Genomic DNA, 22747 nt, shown 5'->3' with positions numbered 1-22747 from the left:
TCTGTTCATACACGCACGCACGCACCACCCTACACACACATCATACTCACACCATACGTGTACAATCAGACCTACAACTACACACAGATACAAAGACCGCGTCCTTCCAGAGATCACCAGAAACCTCCAAGACTCTGTAGGCGATGGGCGCGTCGCAGTCCCTTTATAACTCCACGCGTGAGAGGCAACAGAGATTATTTAAGATACTGTACACTATATGTACAGTAGCCCTGATGAGGCATGCGAGTTGCGATTCCAGAAATCGAACCCGCGCCCGGCCGCTCGCTCACCTGGCGAGCGGACCAACTGAGCTATCGCTCAGTCCTCACAACATCGATTTACTGTAACTCAACAATCACTAAAAAAATGCTAGAAATCTTTTTCCTGCGAGAAATGCACATGTTAGAATCTGTCACTCAAACACTGAAAAAACTTTGGACTCGGCACGGTTTTAGGAAAGAAAACCTGCCATGCAAAACACCTGGCAAAAGCACTCTGCTCTGAGAAAATGTTGGTACTAGGCACTGGACGCCAGAAGCAAATGTAGAAGATGGAGAAACAAACAGTATAGTATGGCCCCTGTTAAATACTAACATACTATACACGAGCAAGACACGCAGAGCTTGTGTTTTGTGTTGTTATCTTACAGCGGGTTTATTGTTTGTACTAGGACACGCACGGTTTATAAACAGCAGCAGGCCAACACGCAGCTCGTGCTCATGAACATTTTACAGCGATCACATCGCGTGCTGTTACTAACGACGTTGCTACCGAACACCGTTGCAGCTACAGCAGCGCTTCGGACGGAAGCAAGGGGATTGGACTTCGCACAATGCGAGCCGCGCTAGTCACAGCTCACCACATGGCGCTGCCGCAGCGGCGCAGCCCGCGACCGCTCTTCTTGGCGCTGACGTTCTCCCTCGCCTGCTCCATCATCTTCTCCACCAGCTGAAACAGACACAAAGCCATGGCATGTTCCCGTCAGCACACAGCTGCCAGACAACCGTGTTGATTGCTACACTGACAATTAGCGGACGATGAACACACTGTGAGAGAATGGCAGGGGCATTACCATCTTTTTCTTCGACAGCAGAATTGTATTCTGCAGGAGAAAGAAGACGGAGCACAGAAATTGTGTTTGGTCAGAACATGGATGCATAGATTGATAAGAGAAAAAAAAATTGGGAAATCTTGATGAATCACGCTTCGCTTCTCAGTACCTCCTCGGCTTTGAGGCGCGCATTCTCCTCCTTGAGATGGTTCAATTCGGCCTCGAGCTCCACGGTATACGCCTGCACCAGCACCATTTCAGACTCACAGCACATCAAGTCTTGTTGTCACTTCAAACGCAAAGACCACCGAGAATTGACGAATGCAAACCTGCTTCCTGGCTCGTGACCGGGCCGCTGACTCGCGGTTCTTGATCATGCGCCGCTGCCGGCGCTCCACCGTCTTCTCGGTGCACCCGTCCTCGGGGGAGTCGCGCTTCCTCGCGCCGCCGCCGTTCCGGACCATCCCTCCGTTGCCAATGCAGCTCATCATCTCCGCCTGCGTCATGGCGCTCATCCCGTCCGACGACCCCGGGCTCACGGCGGGCGCCACGCACTGGGACGGCGGCGGAGGCGGCACCACCGCCATGGCCGCCCCGGGGTACCCGTTGTGGTACCCCATGCCGTCTCCCATCACCGGGAACACGGCGTTCCCCGGCGCCACCTGGTACATCATGGGAGCCGCGAGCTGCCCCTGCTGCATGTGGACCATCGGCGCGGCCGGGACCATGCCGACCGCCTGGCCCTGGCCGTGCCCGGCGGCGAAGGCGCCCCGGACGACGCCGGCCCTGACCAGGAAGTCCTCCAGCGTCATCTCGCCCAGCGTCACCTGCCGCCCGCTGGCCGCGACGCCGCCGCTCCCCACCTGCGGCTGCACGATGGCCTGCGGCGCCGGGTGGGCCCCCGCGTCCGCCGGGGCCCCCTGGTTGATCTCCGCCCAGACCTCCTCCACCGTCTTCCGCGACAGTGGCGGCGGCAGAGCGAACGACCCCTGCCGAACCAACCCGCTCCCCCCGTTCCCACCACCTACCCCTGTCGCCGCTGCCGCCGTCGCCTCCTGCTCCTGCTCCGGCGCGTCGTCCTTGTACCCGCCGGTGGCGGCCTGGAACTCCTCGGCGTTCCATATGTTGGCCACGAACTCGTCCATGTTCATGGACCCGAAGTTGCGTCCCGGCTCGCAGAGCGAGCTCTGGAGCTCCTCCAGCGTCAGCGACATGATCGACGGCTGCCGCGCCAGCTGATCCTCCTGGCCCTCCGCCGCCGCGCCGCCGGGCCGGGCGCGGACGCCCTGGTCGCCGCGCTGGTGCGAGGTGACCTCCTGCTCGTCAAGGACCTTGACGTTCTTGCTCATCTCTGACGCCATCACGCTCCTCCCCTCGATCTTCTTCTTTTATTATTTTTTTTCTCTTAGTGCTCTGCTTGATGAACGCCGCACGCCGTCCTTATTTATAGCCTGCAAGCGAGAACAAAGCGCGGTGATTAGGGCCTGTTTATTCCCACCCCATAAAACCCCGTAAACACAAAAAACCCGTCACATCGAATAATGTTTTGACACATGCATGGAGACTAAATAAAGTTTATTTACAAAACTTTTTGCATAGATGGCCGTAAATCGCGAGACGAATCTAATGAGCCTACTTAGTCAATGATTACAACATTGATGCTACAGTACCATCCGCTAATTATTAATCAATCATAAATTAATTAGCATCATTAGATTTGTCTCGCGATTTACAAAAAATTTTGTAAATATACTTTATTTAGTACTTTAAATTAGTAAAATTTCAACGCAAAAATTTTTTGCGCTTAAACAGGACCTAGAACTGGCTCCGGTTAGACGGTCAGACCGAGAAAACCCAGGTGCGGTGCCGGTGCTTGTCGGATGCGCTTGAATGAATGAACGGAACAGATAAATGGGGAGCGCAATTGATGCGCTTCGCTCATCAGCGCAGTGGATGGTGGACAGACGCTTCCTCGTTTGTACACTTGCTTCGTCTATTACTACGTAGGTTCAGTTTCATGCTCTCGCAAAACGGGACCGATCTTCTACGCTCGGCCGAAGACGGTAAATAAAAAGAAAATATTGATGATTTCACGCTGCCTCTTATTTTGTTCTCGCTGTACAAACAACTTCAAACTACGTTGTACTACCGTATTAATTTTCGTAAAACAGGTGAAGTCGAGAACAGAGGTAAACGCTCGCATACATCCTCAGAAACTTACTCTACCAGCCAATCCCGGGGAGATACACGAGACGCCCCCATCCTTCCTTGAGGCTTGAGCGGCGGCACCTGGCTGGATCCGGCTTCGGCTTCGATATGCATGGCAGGTCATCGGCGCACGTTTTCCTTGGGTCTCGGCACGCGAGTCAGTTAGGCCTGCGTGCGTCCTCTGCTCTGTGGCGGTAGCCAAGGAGCGCGTGGTGACGTCTCCCCCCGGCCGTTTCCCAACGGAACTGAATGCTGCAGGTAGACGTGGGGCTGCGAGGAGGCGTGACCTTCTTGATCCGTCTCCCCAGTCCCCACGGCTACGTTGAGGGGATACAGCCAACCCGGCCGGGCGCTAAGCGCGCGAGGTCTGACGAGCACCTTGTTGACATTTAGCTCGCGGTTCGCTGGGCCGCACCTCACCCGTGCCGACCGACTATTAGCACGGACGTAGCGGGATCGGCCACTCCTATTCGACCTCGAAGCGCGTGCTAGGCGCGGTCGCGGTGATTCTTTTTTTTTTTTTTTGCATGACGCAGTTGTGCATGCAGAGTCATGCTATACGGCAGCCTGAGGTGAAATTCTCAACCTTAGTCCTTGGAACTTCCTCGGATTCTCACATTGGTCCATAATAAAGCGCTAGATGGAAGGCCGCGCATCTAGCTAGCATCTTAAAGTTTTCAGACGTTTGCTCTAAATTCGACGATTTCAAAAGAAAATGGAATCTCCATTAGAATCAATCAACCGATTCAAAAGTCACAAGTCCGAACTAGTGAACTCTACTCCTAGCCCCGCGCGGGCCAATTTCTCTCTCTCTACCTTCCAGAGTCCAGACAGAATGAATTGTAGGCCCATAATATGCATGTAACTTGAAAACTCGCATTTGTCCCATAAATCCGATATTGGCCCATTGTAGGCCCATGTCAAAATAACACTGAAACCACTTAGCTACCACTGCTAGTACTGTATCACTTCTGTCTTATTCTCCACAAAAGCTGCCACTTCTTTTTTCTTTTTTTTGAAAAAAGTGTTAACCCCTCAAGTGTTTTTAAAATTTGTTTCTCAGGATCATTTAAATCCTAGCTACAAAAGAAAATACACAATTTAGTCCTATATCATTTGTAAATGATAAAGATCGTACCTACGAAAATCAGAGGGAATTTGCAGTTGCAAGCTTCCCATTTTGGCGGGGATAATCACGGGTTACTGGCAGATGCATGGTGGTGTTCGCATTTTTGAGGGCTGCCTCAACTGTAAAAGAATGGAGGGCCAATCGACCAAACATGCAGCAACAGAAGGTCGCTTCTTCAACATTACGGCAAAAAAAGATGAGGAATGAACAGCATAGTATCATCGATCTAATTCCTGCCCTTTGCTGTTAGCTCTAATCACGAATTACGCAGCAAAGCGCACCGTCAAACACCTCGCATTCATCCCGAATTAGCAGAAGCGGGAGTGAAACTAGACAGCTACAGGCTGGGATGGAGGAGGACGAGAGAGAAGACCAGGCGGCCCGCGGTTGGGTGCGTACCTGCACAAGCGCCGCGCCGAAGCGAGCACGGAGGCGGCCGCGCGCCGCCCGGCGGCCGATGCCCAGCGCAGGTTGGCCGGCCCGCGGCGAGCCGACCAGGCGCCGCCGGAGTGACGGAGCAGAGGTTTAAACGGGGGGCGATGTGCGCTTGGCTTGGCGTGGGCGCCGGGGCGGTCTGGGTGCGGCGCCGAAACGGAGGCAATTACAGTAGCTCTGAAGAAGCTAGACATGTGCGCGGCCGTCTCGGCAATTACTTATAGGCAGGCGCGGCCGCGTGGGGGCGAGGCGAGACGGCGCTCGCCCCCTGTCGTTTGGACGTGTCGGGCTCGTCGGTGCGCTGGCTTTCCACCAGCACAATCGCTATCCTTTCCTTCCGGGGGAGGCGAGAGGCGAGGCGATGGGCTCCGAGTTCCGAGTTCCGAGGGGCCGCTACGGCTTAGCCCCTGCATGCGGCTTGCTTCCGCCTCGGGGTTTTGTCAGCTCCGCTGCCCCCATGCAGGGCAGGCGCGCAGGCAACGCCGCAGCCTGCCGCGCGTTATCTCCTTGCTTTTGTTTGCCCTCACGGGCTCCCTGCCGAGCTGCGGGCCACACCGCCCGCCGGCTGCGCGCACCGACGCCGGTGTACACCGGATGGGCGTCCTCTGGCGTGGCACGCTCTGCATCGCAGATTTGCGCCAAGGTTAGACAGGAGCTCGCGAGAGGAGATGGGAATACGAGACGAGAGACATCCCCGTGCATGATTGCATGTCAGTGTAAAATCGTCAGAAATTCAGATACAAACCAAAAAAACAAAACTTGTCCTTGCTCAGTTGCTCTAGCGAGTTGCACTGCATCTGAATTGAACATAATCCCGTCATTCACCGTAGTACTTCTTTTGTTTTGCAAATAGATAATGGAAAAGTTGGCACGAATCCGGGAAAGGTAGCAAGGCTCCTCCCTCCTCAGTGGTTCAGGTTCAGGGTCTCAGTTTTTTTATTTTATTTTTTTGGAAATACTCAGGGTCTCAGTTCAAGCCCCGGGTAACATTGTCAGCACCGAAAAGACAGACGCACGCCGTGCCGGGTGGCCGTAGGAAAACGAGGAGGGGGGCCACAACGTACAGGCCGCGACGGGCGGACACGTGCACGATACGTGCCGTGACGGTGATCCCCACTCCGCTCCGTGCCTGCAGTCGACGGTCCCAATCTCCGTTGCGCAGTGCAATCAATTGCGCGGCCTGCCCATCCGGTGCCCGCACCTCCACAGGAAGCAGGTACGCACATCCACTGTCCTGTCGGGTCCCTTGCAAGCATCCACACTTGACACTTCGTCACTTCCCACACCCCAAGCGGGCCGCCGCCGATTGGCATGGTTTGGTGGATGGATGACACGGAAGGGTTTGTGCTTACTCCTGCTAATGGGGCGGGGTTTGACGGATTTTTTGGGTGGGTTTTAATACGGGTACTATTGGATGGGTAGAAACGGGTGACACTGTAAAGCGGGTTGGGGCGGGTTGGGTTGACGACACAGACGGGTTGGGATGGGTTGGGGCGCTATAGTAGTAGATCGGCGCGTAAGTCGCATATTATCTTTTGTCGTGACTTCGGGTTGGGGCGGGTTGGGGCATTGGGCCGACGGGGTGGGTCGGGGCGGGTGGTAGTTAGAGCTCTTGAAATATGGGTAGGGGCGGATTTGGGGCGGGTTCAACCCCATTAGCAGATGTATTTGTGCTTATCTTTGGATGAAGTGCGCGTGCTTCATGTGCTTCAAGAAATGGATCCGAATGTGCTGCTACAGCAGAGTGGCAAAGTATTGGTTAGAAAAAAAGAAGAAAAAAGAACATCATTTTCATATTTCGCTTCTAGGAAATTTTAATCCACGTTTTCAGCGTGTACTAATCGTGTTGGGATGAGATTTTAGATTCTTTTTCACTTATAAGATGTTTTTTTTTCAAGGGGCCCCTCCGTTCGGACAAGGTTCTTTTGAACGCCTGGCCTTCTTCGATGGAATTTCAAAATCACCAAAAGGAAGATCTGACTTTAGATTTGGCGGGGACCATTTCGTAAGCGGCAGAGAATAGAAAACAGGAAAAGCGTCCGATTGCTGTCAAACTAAAGGCGCAAGCTTTGAACAGAGCTTGTTGTGGAAGCTCTCCGATTCCTGTTCCGCGATGTTTGACCAAGCATGTCACCTCCCGGCGTATTATCTTTCGACCATTCATTTTACAAGATGTTTGGGTGGGTTCCGTACACTTTTAAGGAAAAAGGAACAAATAATTAACTGGCCTAGATGATATATTAATGGACAGCCAACATGCACGTTGACTAAATTTATTGCAATTCTGTGTTAGAACACGAAGAAAAAATATTTTGAAAACTGGAGTCTTTCTAAGTTAAAATGAAATTACGGCTGGCTGGCTTTGTTATTCGGATTTTCTAGTGATTACCATTATGTTCTGGGCCCAGCAGAGGAGAGGTGCTCAGCCCATCATAACGTCCAGCCCAGGTCGGCAGATGCAGGCCCGGCCCAAACTCTTTCCGTCGGTGCATGGTCCGTGCAGCCTGGTGCAGGGTTCGCCACAAAAAAGGGAAAACAATCACGGTGAAAAACAGAAACACGGCGCATTGCGGCCCGATCCGTCCAGAGAGCCGGTTCCTATATATCTTCCAAAAAATTATTTGTTAGTTATCTTCCAATATTTAAGATCCGTGCAAAAAAAAAAACAGATAAGATGAGAGCTCGTGGACAGCCGCTCAACGCATGGCTGGCTTGGGGACAGATGTCGGCGTCTGGATGGCTGATGTGGGAGGGGTACTCAATTGATTTTTTTTTTTGGCCGTGAGACTTTGATCTTATATTTTTTTCAAACCATAAATGCGTTTTAGATTCTGTTTGAACCATGATGTTACTTAGATTTTATGCAACAAAATAAGATCCAATATGAATATATTTTATCTTTTTTTAACAATCAACATTTTGAACATACTAATTCAACATTTTCTATTTACTATTTCAACATTTTCACATAAAATGTTGAACCAGTTTATTGGAATTGTTGAACTGAGTTTAAATAAATGTTGGCTATGCTATTTTAGGAATAAACAAAATACTAACATAGATTAAAAGAAAAGATAAAAAGTATACCTGCCCATCGGCATAAGCTGACTATGGCACGTTGTGTTTGTTGACTGTTGTGGATCTGTGTATTCATGATGCATGCCAATACAGACCTTGTGTTGTTGGCTGAGCGATGGTGCTGAGCAATTACTAGAACATTGCGCGGCGTTGCCGCGCAGAAATATGCCCTCCAGTTCAGATTTATTTTAAGATATTGAATTGCAAAAAATCTGGGGGGATTTTCGTAAAATTGGTAGACTGCGGGGGTTATTTGGTAAATTTGGCGTCGACGGAGTACCGGTCAATTACTGGAAAGTTAAAGGGGGTTTTTCATAAAATTGATGGACTTCATAATTATTTTAACAAAGTACAGGGCGCCGCGCAGAAATATGCCCTCCAGTTCAGGTTTATTTTAAGAAATTGAACTGCAAAAAATCCGGGGAGATTTTCGTAAAATTGGTAGACTGCGGGGGTTATTTGGTAAATTTGGCGTCGATGGAGTACCGGTCAATTACTGAAAAGTTAAAGGGGGTTTTCATAAAATTGATGGACTTCAGAATTATTTTAACAAAGTCCAGGGTTTTTTTTACAAAATTCACGGAGTACGGCACGATTACTGGGTTTTTTTATAAAGTAAGGCTCCACAAAGTCCGAGTGGTTTTCCATTAAATTGATGGACTCCGTATTCATTTTTACAAAGCTCGGGGTTTTTTTTGCAAAATTTACGTCTCTATCTATTTTGACCGTCGGATCGCGATCCGACGGCCAATATTTTCGGAGCTGACGTGGCCTCTCTCTCTGGTCTGGAGCGCGACGCGCTTTCAGTAAAGAAAGATGGGCCGTGGTGGGTTGTGTGATTGGTTCCATCCGCATCTTCCGGTGGTTGAATAGGAGCCCCCGTCCAGAGATGCAGAGCTCCCAGCCGGCTGTCGCCGATCTCATCCTTGATCTTTGATCATCCTCCCCTGCCATGCCGTGCTCGGATCTGGTTCTTTAGGCAGATCATTTACTCCCACACCGGACGAATATAACTCGAACAGCCAAACTTCTCAGCGGAGCACAGGTTCAATCTTAATTATACTCCATCTATTTTTATTTACATATCCGATTAGATTTATCCTAAATCAAATTTAATTAGCTCTAACTAAATCTATAGAATACCGAAAAAAATAACTCTATAGAAAAATATAGCAACAACTATATTATCCAAGGTATGCACTATCAATATATATTTCATGGTGGATTATTATTTTTGTATATAGTTTTAATCAAAGTTTGTGTAATCTAATTTTGAATAAACTTAATGCGATATGTAAATATAAACAGACGGAGTATATGCTGGCACCATAACGGCAAGTTTACGTTGGGCAGCTTCTTAGCCCATGTTTAGTTCCAAATAAGTCACCTAATTATAAGTCAAATGACTTAAAATCAGTGACTTATAAAGTCAAGGGTGTTTAGTTGTTAAGTGACTTAAAAGGTGTGGGCTCCATGCGAAAAAGGGGAATTATAAGTTTTAAGTTGGGGTGGAGCTGCTTAAAACTTATAAGTTGAGGTGACTTATAAGTTAGGATTGTTTGACAAATTAAATTAATTTTTTTATTTTTTAACTTATAAGTAGGTGACTTATTTGCAACTAGATAGGGTCTTAATCCATCAATATGGATCAAGTACCATGACGCCACTGTCCAGCTGTGCTAATTGCTAATTCCATCCACTTATGTTCATCAACTACCAAGTTCCTGCACTTCCCAACTCGTCACGACATCGATGCGTAGATTTGGCCCAACGCCGTTTATTCTCCACCTACATACATGCGGATATGCACCTGCCCGTTTAATTTCTTCACCAACCTCTCATCACGTTCAGCTACTGTGGCGCGCGCGGCGGCTCGCTCTGCGGCGCCTCGCCGGCGCCGAGCAAGAGCTCCCTGACTATCTCGTCGCCGACCCCGTCCATGTCCGGGAGCGCGTGCCCGGCCTCGGGGCGCTCGTGGTACCGCACCCACGGCAGCCTCCGCGCCACGTGCCGCTGGATCTCCACCTGCACGATCCTGTCCTCGTACCCCTGCCAGATGCTGACCACGCCCTCGCCGTCGGGGAACGGGTTCCTCATCTCCGTGGGATCGAGCTCCCACGTCCCGAACAGGATCGTCAAGTCGCGGCACAGCGACTCGTACGTCCCCTGCCGCGTCGCTTTGGCCTGAGGAGAAAAAAACATGTGATTTCCTCCCTCCACGTCAGTACGGGTAAAATTTGCAACAAAATAGGGTGAATTTGTACTCGATCCACCTGCTGGCCGCTCTCGCGCTGCTTCCTCCAGAGCTCGGTGAGGATCTCCCAGTCCTTGTCGGTGAACGCGCCGCGCTCGCCCCTGACGATCGGCGACGTCGGGAGCCACGTCTGCGTGAGCCAGGCGCAGAGCAGCGGCGGCGCGTGGTGCGCGATCCAGAACGTCCTCCGGTCCCGGGAGTCCAGCTTCCCGTACGCGCTCCTCCGCACGCCGTCCGGCAGCGGCCACCAGTAGTTCACCGCCGGCACGACCAGCGACGCGCCGGCCAGCCTGCAGCAAGCCCCCGATTCCATCCACCCAGAACAAGATGATCATCTGAAGCTGCGTTGTAGGAGTATTCGTGAACTGCTTTGGAGTGCGTACGAGCTGCTCTGCCCTGACCTGTGCGGAATGTAGTGGAGGCAGCTCCACGCGACGTATCCGCCCATGGAGCAGCCGACCACGTAGAACTTGTCCCCGAGCTGCAGCGCGTCGGCGAGCTCCTCGACGTCCGTGGCGTCGCTCTTCAGGCACCTCTTCGGGTTGGCGTCGCTGTCGCCGTACCCGGCTCTGTCGAAGAACAGCATGTATACCCCCAGCTCCTCCACGAGCTCCTGCGATCGTGACAAACAAACAAGAAGCAGTGAGGCTCGAGCTTTGCTGATTACACAATTCTCGATCATGCACGCAAACACGGCGGCGCGCGATTCCAGATTAATTAGTACGATCGAGCAAGATTTGCTACTACCTGGGACACCGGGAAGCCGCTCTCCTTGGTGGAGGCGAAGCCGTGGACGAAGATGACCTTGTACCTCGCGTTCTCCTTGTGCACTCCGTTCTCCGTGTAGGCTAGGTGCCGGCCATCCTTGAGCCGGACTCTCGGGGAGGTGATCGGCAGCCCTCCCGGAGCGCCCAAGATCGCCGGGGGCGGCGGCCGGGTGGCCTGGTACGCCCAGCCCAGCAGCGCCGCTGCAAACACCAGGGTTACTTTGGAAAGCGCGACCATCTTCATCCGTCAGTCAACCTGCACGTGAGACGATCGAAATTCCCCTCAAATGGATGACAATTAAGCTGGCGACTGAAGAAACCGATCATCTAGATGGCACGGTGATCAGAGACTCAGAGAGTATCAGAAGAGCCAACGGGAGCGGCAGGCAGTTTCAAGTGCGCCAGTGCATGCGCATGGAGCCATGGACTGTGCCTGGAAGCAGCAGTTACGCAGGCGACTATGGAATTAGGGCTAAAGTAAATACGGCAAAGCATCTCAAGTTCTGGGGTGAAGCAAAGATAAATCTCAAGTTCTGAGTACCAAACTAGCTAGCACCGCATCTCAAGTTCTGAAAGATCGAAACTGCACAAATTTCAAGTTGCCACAAGGTAATATATTACCATTCACTGCAAAAATTCTACCTGTACCGTGCACAATTACAGGCAGGAGGATTAAGTATCGAGAATCGTCAAAGAACCAACTGATGTAAAAGATCAGGCGGACCTGCCATTCGGACGGTGGCCCGAAAGTGCGGTAGCCGGCGAGCGAGAGCTTCCGCCGTGTGCACGCACCCCTCCGCGTCCTGCGGTTGTTTTCCCAGGCCCCAAGTCCCAGGGTATGAGCGAATGAGCGATGCGTGGGTGGAGATGAGAGAGAGGTCGCTGGCCTTGCCGGGCGCTAGCTTGTGGTATGAGGCGGCCGGTCTCTCGGGAAGTCGGGATCAGCCAGAGCTGCCGATCAGGGCTAGGTTAGATGCCCATCTGATAATGAGCGCCGCCGGTTTTGAGCCTGTTCGGCTGATCTTGGCACGGCTTGTCTCGACTTATTTTCTCTCACATAATATTATTCATTCTACCAGCCGAGCATTATTTATTCTACCAGCCGAACAGTCTCTTTGTCCCACATGACAAGACCCGGTGTTGTGTAGGCCTGTCGCGGCGGCGGCGGCTGCTGCTGCGCGGTGCGATTGCGGCCGGTGCGTCCAGTTTGTCTGTACCCGCGATCCGGCCGGTGTCTATGCTGTTCGGGCAGTGACAGCGAGCGGGCGATGCCATCCACTCCACCGATCCCCGCCGCCGCCTTCGGCGCACGCACATCTGATCTCGGTGATCGAGTCCTTTTCGCTGGCCGTAAACAGGCGGTGGTATGGCGCTAGCGTCTTGAATCGTCGGTCTCCCGCGTTCGGCAAACAAATCAACGGCGCCCGGAGAGGATCGACGCACCGTGGGCAGGCCGGCAGCGACTGCACGGCTGGTCGACCGCGACTCTTCACCGTACGTTGCGAGCACCACCGTACCGCTGGGCTCGCTCGTCCGTGGATTCATGACGGGGATTCTGATGATGGTTGGACAGGAGGACCGAGGAGACCGGCGCGGCGTAAAGTGGCGACGTCCCGTTCATCGCCTTCCGGCTTCTTGTGCTGACTGGCTGGTGGCCGCGTCGCTTCCGGTCTGGGCCGTTGCCGCGGAGTTGGACGTTATGATGGGCCGATGAGTGGAGGCTTCCAGCCCAGTAGCACGCTAGTACGAATGAACGAGCCCGCTAACTAGACATGGGCCCCACGGTACGGACGTGCACACAAGGGCTTTTTTTCATTTTTATATTTTTCAAAAAATTAAAATTTCAAAAATATATGGCTGTTCCAAAAAATTTCAAAAAGAACCCCTGTCACCCAAGCAGGGGGCGACAGACCTTTTTTGTAAAAAAAAAACAAAAACCGGTCCTCGGTCAGCGCGGCGCAGGGGCTCGGCGGCGGGGGGAGGGAGGGGCCGGTCACCCCCCCCAACGGGCGACAGGGGGGCCTGTCGCCCCCCCTCGGGCGACAGGGTCTCCCCCTCTATATAACCCCTCCACCCCCATTCCCTCCTCATTTGAGTCCAAAAATTCCACCAAAAATCCAGAAAAAAAGAGAGGAATCCTTAATGTGCATCTCATACACCTCTGGCCGCATCCACATCTTACAAGAACTTTGTAAGAATCCAATGACATTATGATGATTCGCTAGTTCACATACTCTCATGTATATATATTCCGACGTTCTAACAGGTGTCCATTTACATCTTGCGTTGTAATACCTCGAAACATTGTGAAATCTTTAAATTCTACTATTTTGGACAACACCATCTCTATCGTACCATCCGCTAATGGATCCAACTTCTTACTGATTAAAAGATGTGTCATGATATCAAGTATTATACTAGATTTTTCTTCGGTCCATGAAAATCCTCAAGAATTGGAGGTAGCCATTGACTTATGCTGTAATATCAATAAGGTACTATCATTATAAATTTAAAATTCTATATTTCACTATCCAAAAATTAATTCTATCCTCGAAATCGTACTTAAATTGATCTACTATAGCACTAATTATATTAAATTGCTATACAATATCAATGGATTCAAATATAATTACCTGCAGATCACAAGTGCGTAATCCGGCAGGGCTTCGCCGCTTCCCTTCTCCTCACCCCTCTCTCTTTTTTCAGGATTTTTGTTGGAAGTTCTTCTCTCTTTTTTCTGAATTTTTAGTGGAATTTTTGGGCTCAAATGAGGAGGGAATGGGGGTGGGGGGCTTATATAGAGGAGGGGACCCTGTTGCCCGGGGGGCGACCGCCCCCCGCCGCCGCGCTGATCGAGAATCGGTTTGTAAATTTTTTTTTACAAAAAAGGACTGTCGCCCCCTGCTTGGGCGACAAGGGGCCTGTCGCCCTCCCCATGGGCGACAGAGACCCATTTTTGAATTTTTTTGGAACGGCCATATATTTTTGATTTTTTTTAAATATAAAAATGAAAATGCTGCACACAAGGCCACATCCACATGGGAGTGCGCGTGTCAGCCGCGTTCGGCCCTCGACCGTGCAAGGGCCTGGCACGATCCGAGCCCTTTCTGCTGCAGCTGCTTCGGAGTCCACTCCACTCCGTCCGTCCACAACGACACAGCCCACACCAGTAACACCAGTAGACCACCTGAAAGTCTGTGACGGTCCCCCGCCGGTAGCGGCTACAGGGCGGCCAGTTTCCAGCTCCAGCTCCCAGGCGAGACCGGGTCCAACACGGCCAAGGCGTCACGCGGCGCGACCCGGTGGTTCCGCCGCTTTTGAATTCGCAACCCTCCCTCCCTTTTCTCCAATTCGTCAGGTCCGGTCCGGGCTAACGATGGCTGGCCCCTGGCGCCTCTACGTGTGCCGCCGCCCTCCGTCCCAAAAAGCCATCCACGATCACAAGCGCACGCGCCTCGCGCGCCTGGGCTCTTGCGTGGGCAGCGGCACACCCTGGAACGCCGCTCGCCTACTTGTTCTGGCCAGCACCGCGCGCGCCCCCTGCATCCGTGGTTTCAGGCCGGTGCGCTCGCTCGCTCGACACGTCGCGCAAACGGCTTTGAACGGTTAAATGTGCGGCGCCGGCGTGCCGGCGTGGTCGTGTAACGAACCGGCCGGCCCCATGCGTTCCGGGTGATCGGAAGCAACGGCGGGGTCCGGTCACGCGGCGGCGTCCCTGCTTTTTTGACGGCGTCTCGCATTGGCCCGGTTGATGTCATCATGTGTCTACGGGAGTAAGGTAAAGCTGCACTCGGGGCTATGTCGGCACCAAAATGTTACGTTTTTTTCAGTGTTTTCTGGTGGTCTTGCCAGTCACGAGGGTGCAGAGATTACGGGGGAAAGGTGCTCGACTGAGCTCGATTCTGGTCTTAATCTGGATATTCCTGGGGATTGGAGAGAAGGTCTGGTGGGAGAACAACAACAGTGCCGACACGACACTAGGGGTGAGCTGAAACTTTCCGATCTAAAATTTTCAAGTGGAAAAGGAAAGACGACATGCAATGCATGCCATGAGTATCTTGGAATTTTTTTAGTATCTTTACAAATTAATTATAAGAGGAGGAAGGGGAACATCCAGTTTGGATCGCTAAACTTCCTTTGTAAGAATTGTGTAATTACAAAGTTAATTGCTTCTAGTCAATAGTCAAAACAGGGGCAAAATCGTGTTCAATAGGGGTACAATCATATGGACCTGTGAATACTAAGAGCACAATCACAAAGTTAGAAAAACGAGAGTATATAACAATTGCACTAACCTGTAACATAACGAGTAGAAGTAGGAACATCAATTTCTCAACTAAGAACATCTTCATGCAAACTTATCAAGTGGCAAGATATATGCTCACATGTATGAACGCCAATTCCTTATAAGGCCAGTCTTAGTGTATAATTTTATCGTACAGTTATCAAGACTGAGAACTTGATAATCAAGCTGGAGGAATGTTATGGGAATAAAGCTACTCTCTTAGAGCAAGTATTATAAGGGGTGAAGTGCGGGCGAAATCCAACGTGGGAGATAGAGAGAGAAAGCAACAAAGAGAGGGGAGCGGGCCATTCTTCACTTGGCTCTTATTGGTTCATGTCCATGGAGAGCATTCAAGATGGCAGGGTCCACCACCACAGCTAATTTTGTTTGCATGATGAGCTGGTCATCTTGCAGCCGGCAACTGTTATTAGCCATGCTCTCATCTCATGAAACTCACATTCCTCTCTTCATATAATTTCCTATCATATTATCAAATTTGCTAATGTGACGTAAAATTTAATGCTTATGAAACTTTTAGAAGACTCCCATTGAAACTGGCCTTAAGGTATGGACACACACCTAACAGCTATGAGCATCTTTTAATAAAATATATTAATGAGACACAGAGTGCACTAAATCATAAGTTTGGCATCTAATGGACTGGGGGTACAACCATATATCGCTGCTAACCATTCTAAGGCCCCGTTTGGGACCGCGAGCCAAAAAAGCGAGGCGCGCATAAGCGCAACGCGGGTCGGAGCTCGCTTTTCGCAATTCTGGGGCCGCACGTTGTAACGGCCGCTTATTCAACGCGCGGCGGCCGGGCAACGCGCGTCCGCCGCAGCCCGTTTGGCGGGTTTAATTCGTTTCTTTGGCTCAGAAGCGAAGCAAACACGGTTCCAAACAGGGCCTAAGCTAGTTTTGTTTGATTCTCAAAGTGGCTACAACCTATCCGGTCGTACGTCATCCCATGACCCCACTGTCCCACAAGTTATAATTTTTCTGTGTTTCTTACTTTTTGTTGATTAATAATGTAAGTTTTTTATAGACTTCTCTGCCATTTGCAAAACAATTTTTATATTAAAAAATATGTTTTGCCTTAATTTGAAAGGGTAACGTGGTCATCTCGCTTGGAGTATTCCTCTTTTTATGCTCATCAATCATAAGACAACTTGTAGTCCAAATCTTAAGGCAGTATTGCGCTAGCAACTAAAATAGGAAAGTAGCTGACGACGACGATGCGTCAACAAGGCTAGACCGCAGACGCTGATGTAGGAGAATGAGGACACAAAAGAAAGAAAACCCCGTTCCATCCTCTGTTCCTCGTCCCAGCGTGCCTCACCAAATTAAACCCCATTCAACGCCCGGTACTACCCCAGCACTGGCCAGTGACGAGCATTCACTGCTCCACTCTGCTCTGAGCACGCGCTGCGCATCCGGCTCGGCGCTCGTTCACACCGCCACGCGTTATCCGGAGCGGGTTTTCTTTCATCTCCGTGCCTGCCTCGAGTGTGAAAGCCTCCGGACTTCAACCCGCGAGCGCGAGGGGTGGACACGTAAAAGGAGCTAGCGAGCTACCCAGCTAGAGGGAGAAGGCGCTGGACTGGCTTCGAGCGTATATATGGCAACGGGCTGGTGGCCTCGGACCCTTCGTTTTTCTGCAGGGCCGTGACAGGCACGCCTTGACATTGGGCAGCTTGCTTTGCTGCTAGGCGCTAGCAGCTACCTGTCCTCCTCCTCCTCTTCCGTCTTCTCCACCAAACCCCCCCTCCAAGATCAAGAAGAGAGCCGGAACCTACTTATATATATAATAGCTTGTGAGAGGGTCGATCGGCGATCACGGGATCCATGGGGCTGCGGGCTTGTGCCATGGAAGGCGGTGATGCCGTGGGGTCGCCGTTCTTCCAGTGGCTCAAGCCGCCGCGGCGGTCCTCGTCGCCGTCGTCGTGGTCGTCGTCGTCTGACTCGTCGCCGTCGGCCTCGATGGCGGCGGCGTCCGGGCAGCAAGTGGCGGTGCTCGGAGAAGAGGGGCGAACTGGTGGAGGAGCGGAGGAAGCGAGCAGCGTGACGTGCCTGCCGCTGCTCAGCAAGCTCGGGGAGGGGAAAGGAGGGGCCGATGATCATCACGAGCAGTGCCCGGTCAAAGAAGAGATCGCCATGAGCGGGGCGAGCACCGATCTGGCGCAGTCGGGGGTGGATTTGAATATTGGGTTGCCGGTGGGTGGATCCGGCATTGAGGATGTCGTCATGGAAGACAAGGACGACGACGAGGAGGAGGAAGGCAACGAAGTGGAGGAGGAAGATGATGAGGACGAGGGTGAGGAGTGGAAGCATGTGCATGGCGGCTGCAAGGTGGAGGGGACGGCCGATCAGCAGCAGCATGAGCACGGCGAGTTAGCGGCGTCGGTGGTGGAAGGATCTAACAACAACGGCTTGGGGGAATTCGGCGTGGTGGGCGCGGAGAACGGCCTGCCGATCGGCTGCCGGTACTGGATCCCGACGCCGGCGCAGATCCTGGTCGGCCCCGTGCAGTTTATCTGCCACGTCTGCAACAAGACCTTCAACCGATATAACAACATGCAGGTACTGTGATGTTTCCTCTGTGCGTGGATCTTCTTGCTTCCCTACTAGTGTTTTGGCTATTGTAAGTCGATCGATCGAGTTATGATTAACTAGGTGCATAGCCCGCGCATTTTCGCGACTAGTATTGAAAATTCAAAAATTTGCATGTCGTTGTATCCTTACTTAAAGATTATACTATTTTTTTACTATACATCATCCTGTTATCGTAAATTATGTTTTATTGTTGATTAAAACAATTCAACTATGATCTACCTATAATAACAATTTGATTTCTTGAGCTTTAATAATATTATGCAGATAATTATTCTTATTTTTATTTTATTTTGATTGATTGCTGTTAGCTTTAGTTTTTATTAATAGTATATATTTGTAACTGATACATAGCTAAATGATATTTTATATTGAATTTTTCATAATGGCATTGGTGGATGATTTTTAATTAGGCACAGGGGTATTTTAGGTTAATTTTTATCGTAATAGCTGTGGTGGGTAAATTTTTTTTTCTCCGATTAATGTGGGAATTTCTAGGCCTTGAGAGCGAACGTGGAGGCTCCGTTTGTTGGCCAAATAATAAGATAATAAAAGATTTACCTTGCTGATTTAGATTTTTTTTTAAAAAAACAGAAGGCACGTCGTTATTGAAAGTGCCCGCACGAACTTGCAAAAATGGTGTGAATGAATTGTAGAGTTCTACTATAAGTTAGAGATCACGGTAGCACATGTACAATTGTCTTGAATTTTCGACGTCATCGATCTATATTCTGCAGCAACAAGAGTGCACGCAAGATCTTGCACATAGAGATGACAGATCACGATATTTTGTTGGAACTCGATTGATAGATCCAACTCATCTTCATGACTGATGACCTTTGCTTCCATGGATAGCCTTCCTCGATCATTCACACACTATTATATCATCCCTGCATGCACCGATGCTTAAATTAATAGTGATCATCAGTTGTTAAGATCACAGTCATGCAGTGTAGTAGTAGATGCAAACACGAAAATATAATGTTGATAAAATTTCAGACAAATCACAGTTTCTCCAACCAGCAGCTAATTAATAGTAATACACAAGCATCATGCATTGCATATTTGCAGATGCACATGTGGGGCCACGGGCGCGAGTACCGGAAGGGCCCGGAGTCGCTCAAGGGCACGCAGACGCTGGCGATGCTGAAGCTGCCGTGCTACTGCTGCGCGCCGGGGTGCAAGAACAACGTGGGGCACCCGCGGGCGCGGCCGCTCAAGGACTTCCGCACCCTGCAGACGCACTACAAGCGCAAGCACGGCGCCAAGCCCTTCCGCTGCCGCCGCTGCGCCAAGCCCTTCGCCGTCAAGGGCGACTGGCGCACGCACGAGAAGAACTGCGGCAAGCGATGGTTCTGCGCCTGCGGGTCCGACTTCAAGCACAAGCGCTCCCTCAACGACCACGCCCGCTCGTTCGGCGCCCACCACCGCCCCGTCGACGACCCCGCCGCCGCCGCCGTCGCCGGTGAGGTCCGACGCTTCCACCATATATAGTACTACTACTTGTCGGTGAGATGTGATCGATCGACGATCATCTGCATGTGCTGCGTGCATGCGTGCGAATGAACCATGCAACCGATCCAACGATGATGCTACTAGGATCAAGGTAACTGAGAACTAGCAGTACGTAGCCAGATATTTCCTTGGATACATCAGCACCAACAATGCTGATGATGTATCCAGGGAAAATATTTATAGCGAGATGCATGATAGATCAACAATAAGGTGTCTAGCTGCTTGCACCAAATTAAGCTGTGAAGTAGCTGAATTTTCTTCTGCCGGAACCTTGCTGCAGGCTGCGTTACCCGCTGTCCATGTAACCTCTTGTACTGTAGAAAATTTCCCGGCTTCACAGGCTAATTAGATGTCGTAGTCCGGAATCTACTGGTATACAATTCCATGAGACGTGCGTATTGAGGCATGGTCAATTGTTAACTGGCATATATTGATCAACCGGTTACTATCTTCGACGATGTTTGTTCTTACTATTTTCAGTAACCATCATCTTGAATTTATATAGATTGATCTGTTCCTTCGGTTTCATATGTGACTTTTTTTACTTGATTAATATTGATGTGTATACTGTACGAAGAAACTTAAATTTGTGTCTTAACTCTTAACCTACCATAATGCACTAAGGAAAACCAACTGCTATGTCAAAATATGAAAAAACTATTGGCACGCCCTTAACTAGTTTTTCGTTTGAGCCAAGTTTGCAGGAGTTTGGTGCGACTGTCACGAGGATGCATGTCGTGTAACAAACTTAATTACCGTATTATTCTTCTTAATACAATGATGCACGGCGTATTCAAGAAAAGAAGTTTTTGTTGGCTAGGTTAGCTAGAGTACCTTTTTTTAGCACTGAACAATACAATGCACGTATTGGCCCATTTTCTATGTAACATAACTAGTGGTAATCATCATTTCAAAAAAAAAAACTAGTGGCAATCTTATTACCATACTTTTCTTTTGCAAACTGGCTATGGCAACAAACACATGCGCGGCTGAATACAGCAGATATGTGAAGGCGTGCAGGTAACAGTAAGGTCTACCATGCATGCAGATGCAGTATTTTTGCTGTGTAGACGATGCTACTCTGCATTTGCTAATTTCTAGCATGCTGTACAGTCTACCGGTCTGCATACACGCGGGAGCATGCAGCGCGGATTTGGCCTCTTATGTGGCGCTAGCTAGCTAGCAAAAAAATTCATCATTCCTCGCGGAGGGCTACATGTGTGCGCAAGTCAACAAGGGAAAGCGACGGATGCACGCGCACCTAGCGATATCGATCGCGTCAGCAGGCGGACGCAGACGCAGCACACCGCGGACAAGATCAAAGGTTAGCTTGGACAAGGATGATCGCACTCGCACTCACACACACGCAGCTCTTACTACCTTGATCAAGTGGTGGTGGGCGGCGGTCGCACCTGCTAAGAGAGTAATTATGGCGCGGATTAGCTTTGGGGGCCTGCTTTGGCAGATATGCTTTTCGTCTCCACATTTCCAAAGCCCCCCTGGGGGCCAAGGTGACGAGGACCCTTTTTTCTTTTTTTCCCCCTCCGAGTCCAACTTTGGGGCGGCCATGGACCACAGCCTGGTCTCACGCGCCGCGATCCCGACCGATCGAGACTCGAGTGTGTGTTCACTTCATCCAGCCTTCATTTGGCGCGAGTGCGATGGTATGCGGGCAGAAAACTGGAAAAGAAAGATGGTAAAAGGCCTGACGTGTATACGTTCGTGTATTCCACCAGTTGGTGGGGTTGACACTTGAAAAATATGCGTGCTCGTGAAGTAGACTAGTCCACATGCTTTATCTGCATAGTAGTATGTATGTATGTACTACCAAGTAGCAATCGAGAGTCTTGCTTGCATGAAGCCCAGCGAGACCCAGCCTATCTGCGAAGGATTCGGGCGACGCCGCCGCCGCCGGACGCGGCTGGAGCCACGGGCGGGTGAAGAGGGAAGGAATGTCAAAAAGGAGGCCATGGGCGAGCGCCGAAGGTGACCGCCTGGACGGCCGGCCGGTGATGCAATCCCGCAGGGTGAGTACGTGCTGCGCCGAGGATCATGTGCTAGCTGCCTCTATGCTACGTACTGCTAGCTAGCTTCCGAATAAAACCCGCCACGAAGGCCTGTCGGCTCGGCGACGCAACGCGCCGCCGCCGGCCGTTTATTTCCCACCCGGTCGGGCTCGCCGAGGTAAGCAACAAATCATGCGCGCACATCGTCGTCCATCCTGTCACGCCCGCCCGGTTCACATGGTGAAACAACAAGCAATGCGAGCGGAACTTGATGGCCGCGGGAGGGGCCATCCTGCCGGGCGTGTCGCGTGGCGTGTGTCGGGTGGGAACGACGAGCGGGCTAGCTCCGGGCGATCGATCTGGCATTGCGGCCGCAAGCAACATTCGGGCCATGGCTGGACGACGACGTTGATCGTGCGTGTGTCGCCGCGCGGCGTGACGTGACGTGTCTCAAGTGGACGGGCCATTTGCAGCAAGCTAGCTAGCTCCACACATATCGCACACAGCATGTGTTCACATGAATCAATGATTACACGTACGAACTGCTATGACAGCAATTAGGACGCCACCTATTGTTTGTATTACCACATCGATCTCAGCGCGCGCGTCACGTTGGCGTCACGGGATGCGGGAGCTGCACATTCAGGCAGCATATATACGGTTTAATTAGGAGATGCACATTGGATTGCCAAGTTAATTAGCTACAAGAACTAGCACCATGCACACAACACTTCGCTTGCAGGGGCAGCTGGTAGCACTGGCAGCTTCGCAACCCATCCTTCTCCAGGTCCGCTCAAACTTCATCTCTCAATCACGCTTCACTGAAGGAATGATTAAAGAGGGAGGTAAGAGCGAGCGACTTTAGCTAAAGAATGTCGGGCGAGGCAAGGAAAGGAGCAGACCGAAGGCGTTCCGCCTTTTCACACACCCACAGAATTGAAGCAAAAACAAGTGAAACATTGTTTACGCATCAACTGGTTTTCACTTTTCAAAAAAGAAACCAGTCACCGCCGCCGCTTCGCTTGACGTTGGTGTAGAGGAATAGGATGCACCACCAAATTCGCGGCCTTTTCTGTTTTTCTTGTTATTTTCCAAGTAAAAACTATCTGCACATACCTCCCTTCTGAAAGAAATAAACACCCCGTTTCTCTTATAACTGTGCCATAACATTGGTTGAGTTATAATCTATAGCAAGTTGCAGTATGTAGCTTTGGCCTTGTTTGGTTTTGTAGCATGGTAATGAATAGTAAACTTTGACCGCTAATTACGGTGTCAAACAAAGCCAGTTTACAAAACCAACTTCAGAACCCCCGCGCTAGTGACCCTGAAGAATCTAATGAGGCCTTTGACCGCGCGATTAGAGGAATTTTACTGTAGCATCACTATAGCTAATTATCGATTAATTA

General features: G+C 50.8%; 3 protein-coding genes across 6 annotated transcripts; 1 reads left to right on the top strand and 2 right to left on the bottom strand.

Moving 5' to 3' along the window:
* Positions 1-555: 555 nt before the first annotated feature.
* LOC120708738 (bZIP transcription factor ABI5 homolog) lies at positions 556-5192 on the bottom strand. Its single transcript, XM_039994138.1, has 5 exons — positions 4788-5192; positions 1381-2502; positions 1221-1292; positions 1073-1102; positions 556-948 (listed from the first exon to the last, which is right to left on the bottom strand). Exons 2-5 carry the CDS (start codon positions 2410-2412, stop codon positions 856-858), a joined length of 1227 nt encoding a protein of 408 aa, XP_039850072.1. The 5' UTR covers positions 2413-2502; positions 4788-5192; the 3' UTR covers positions 556-855.
* Positions 5193-9512: 4320 nt separating this feature from the next.
* Positions 9513-11877, bottom strand: LOC120708737. Of its 4 annotated transcripts, XM_039994136.1 has the most exons (6): positions 11647-11877; positions 11274-11355; positions 10903-11178; positions 10557-10768; positions 10166-10445; positions 9513-10085 (listed from the first exon to the last, which is right to left on the bottom strand). In XM_039994136.1, the coding sequence occupies exons 3-6, from the start codon at positions 11164-11166 to the stop codon at positions 9753-9755; spliced, it is 1089 nt and encodes a 362-aa protein (XP_039850070.1). In that variant the 5' UTR covers positions 11167-11178; positions 11274-11355; positions 11647-11877; the 3' UTR covers positions 9513-9752. The 4 variants fall into 4 exon arrangements, with proteins under 4 accessions (XP_039850070.1, XP_039850067.1, XP_039850071.1 ...); XM_039994133.1 differs by lacking the exon at positions 11274-11355; XM_039994137.1 differs by lacking the exon at positions 11274-11355 and having other exon boundaries at positions 10175-10445.
* Positions 11878-16853: 4976 nt separating this feature from the next.
* Positions 16854-19818, top strand: LOC120708736 (protein TRANSPARENT TESTA 1-like). Its single transcript, XM_039994132.1, has 2 exons — positions 16854-17790; positions 18892-19818. Exons 1-2 carry the CDS (start codon positions 17056-17058, stop codon positions 19312-19314), a joined length of 1158 nt encoding a protein of 385 aa, XP_039850066.1. The 5' UTR covers positions 16854-17055; the 3' UTR covers positions 19315-19818.
* The last annotated feature ends 2929 nt before the right edge of the window (positions 19819-22747 follow it).

This window comes from Panicum virgatum, chromosome 5K (assembly GCF_016808335.1).
Source record: "Panicum virgatum strain AP13 chromosome 5K, P.virgatum_v5, whole genome shotgun sequence".
In the NCBI taxonomy this organism is placed as follows: Eukaryota; Viridiplantae; Streptophyta; class Magnoliopsida; order Poales; family Poaceae; genus Panicum; species Panicum virgatum.
The sequence above is the reverse complement of the archived record's forward strand: the minus strand, read 5'-3'. Positions and strand labels throughout refer to the sequence as shown.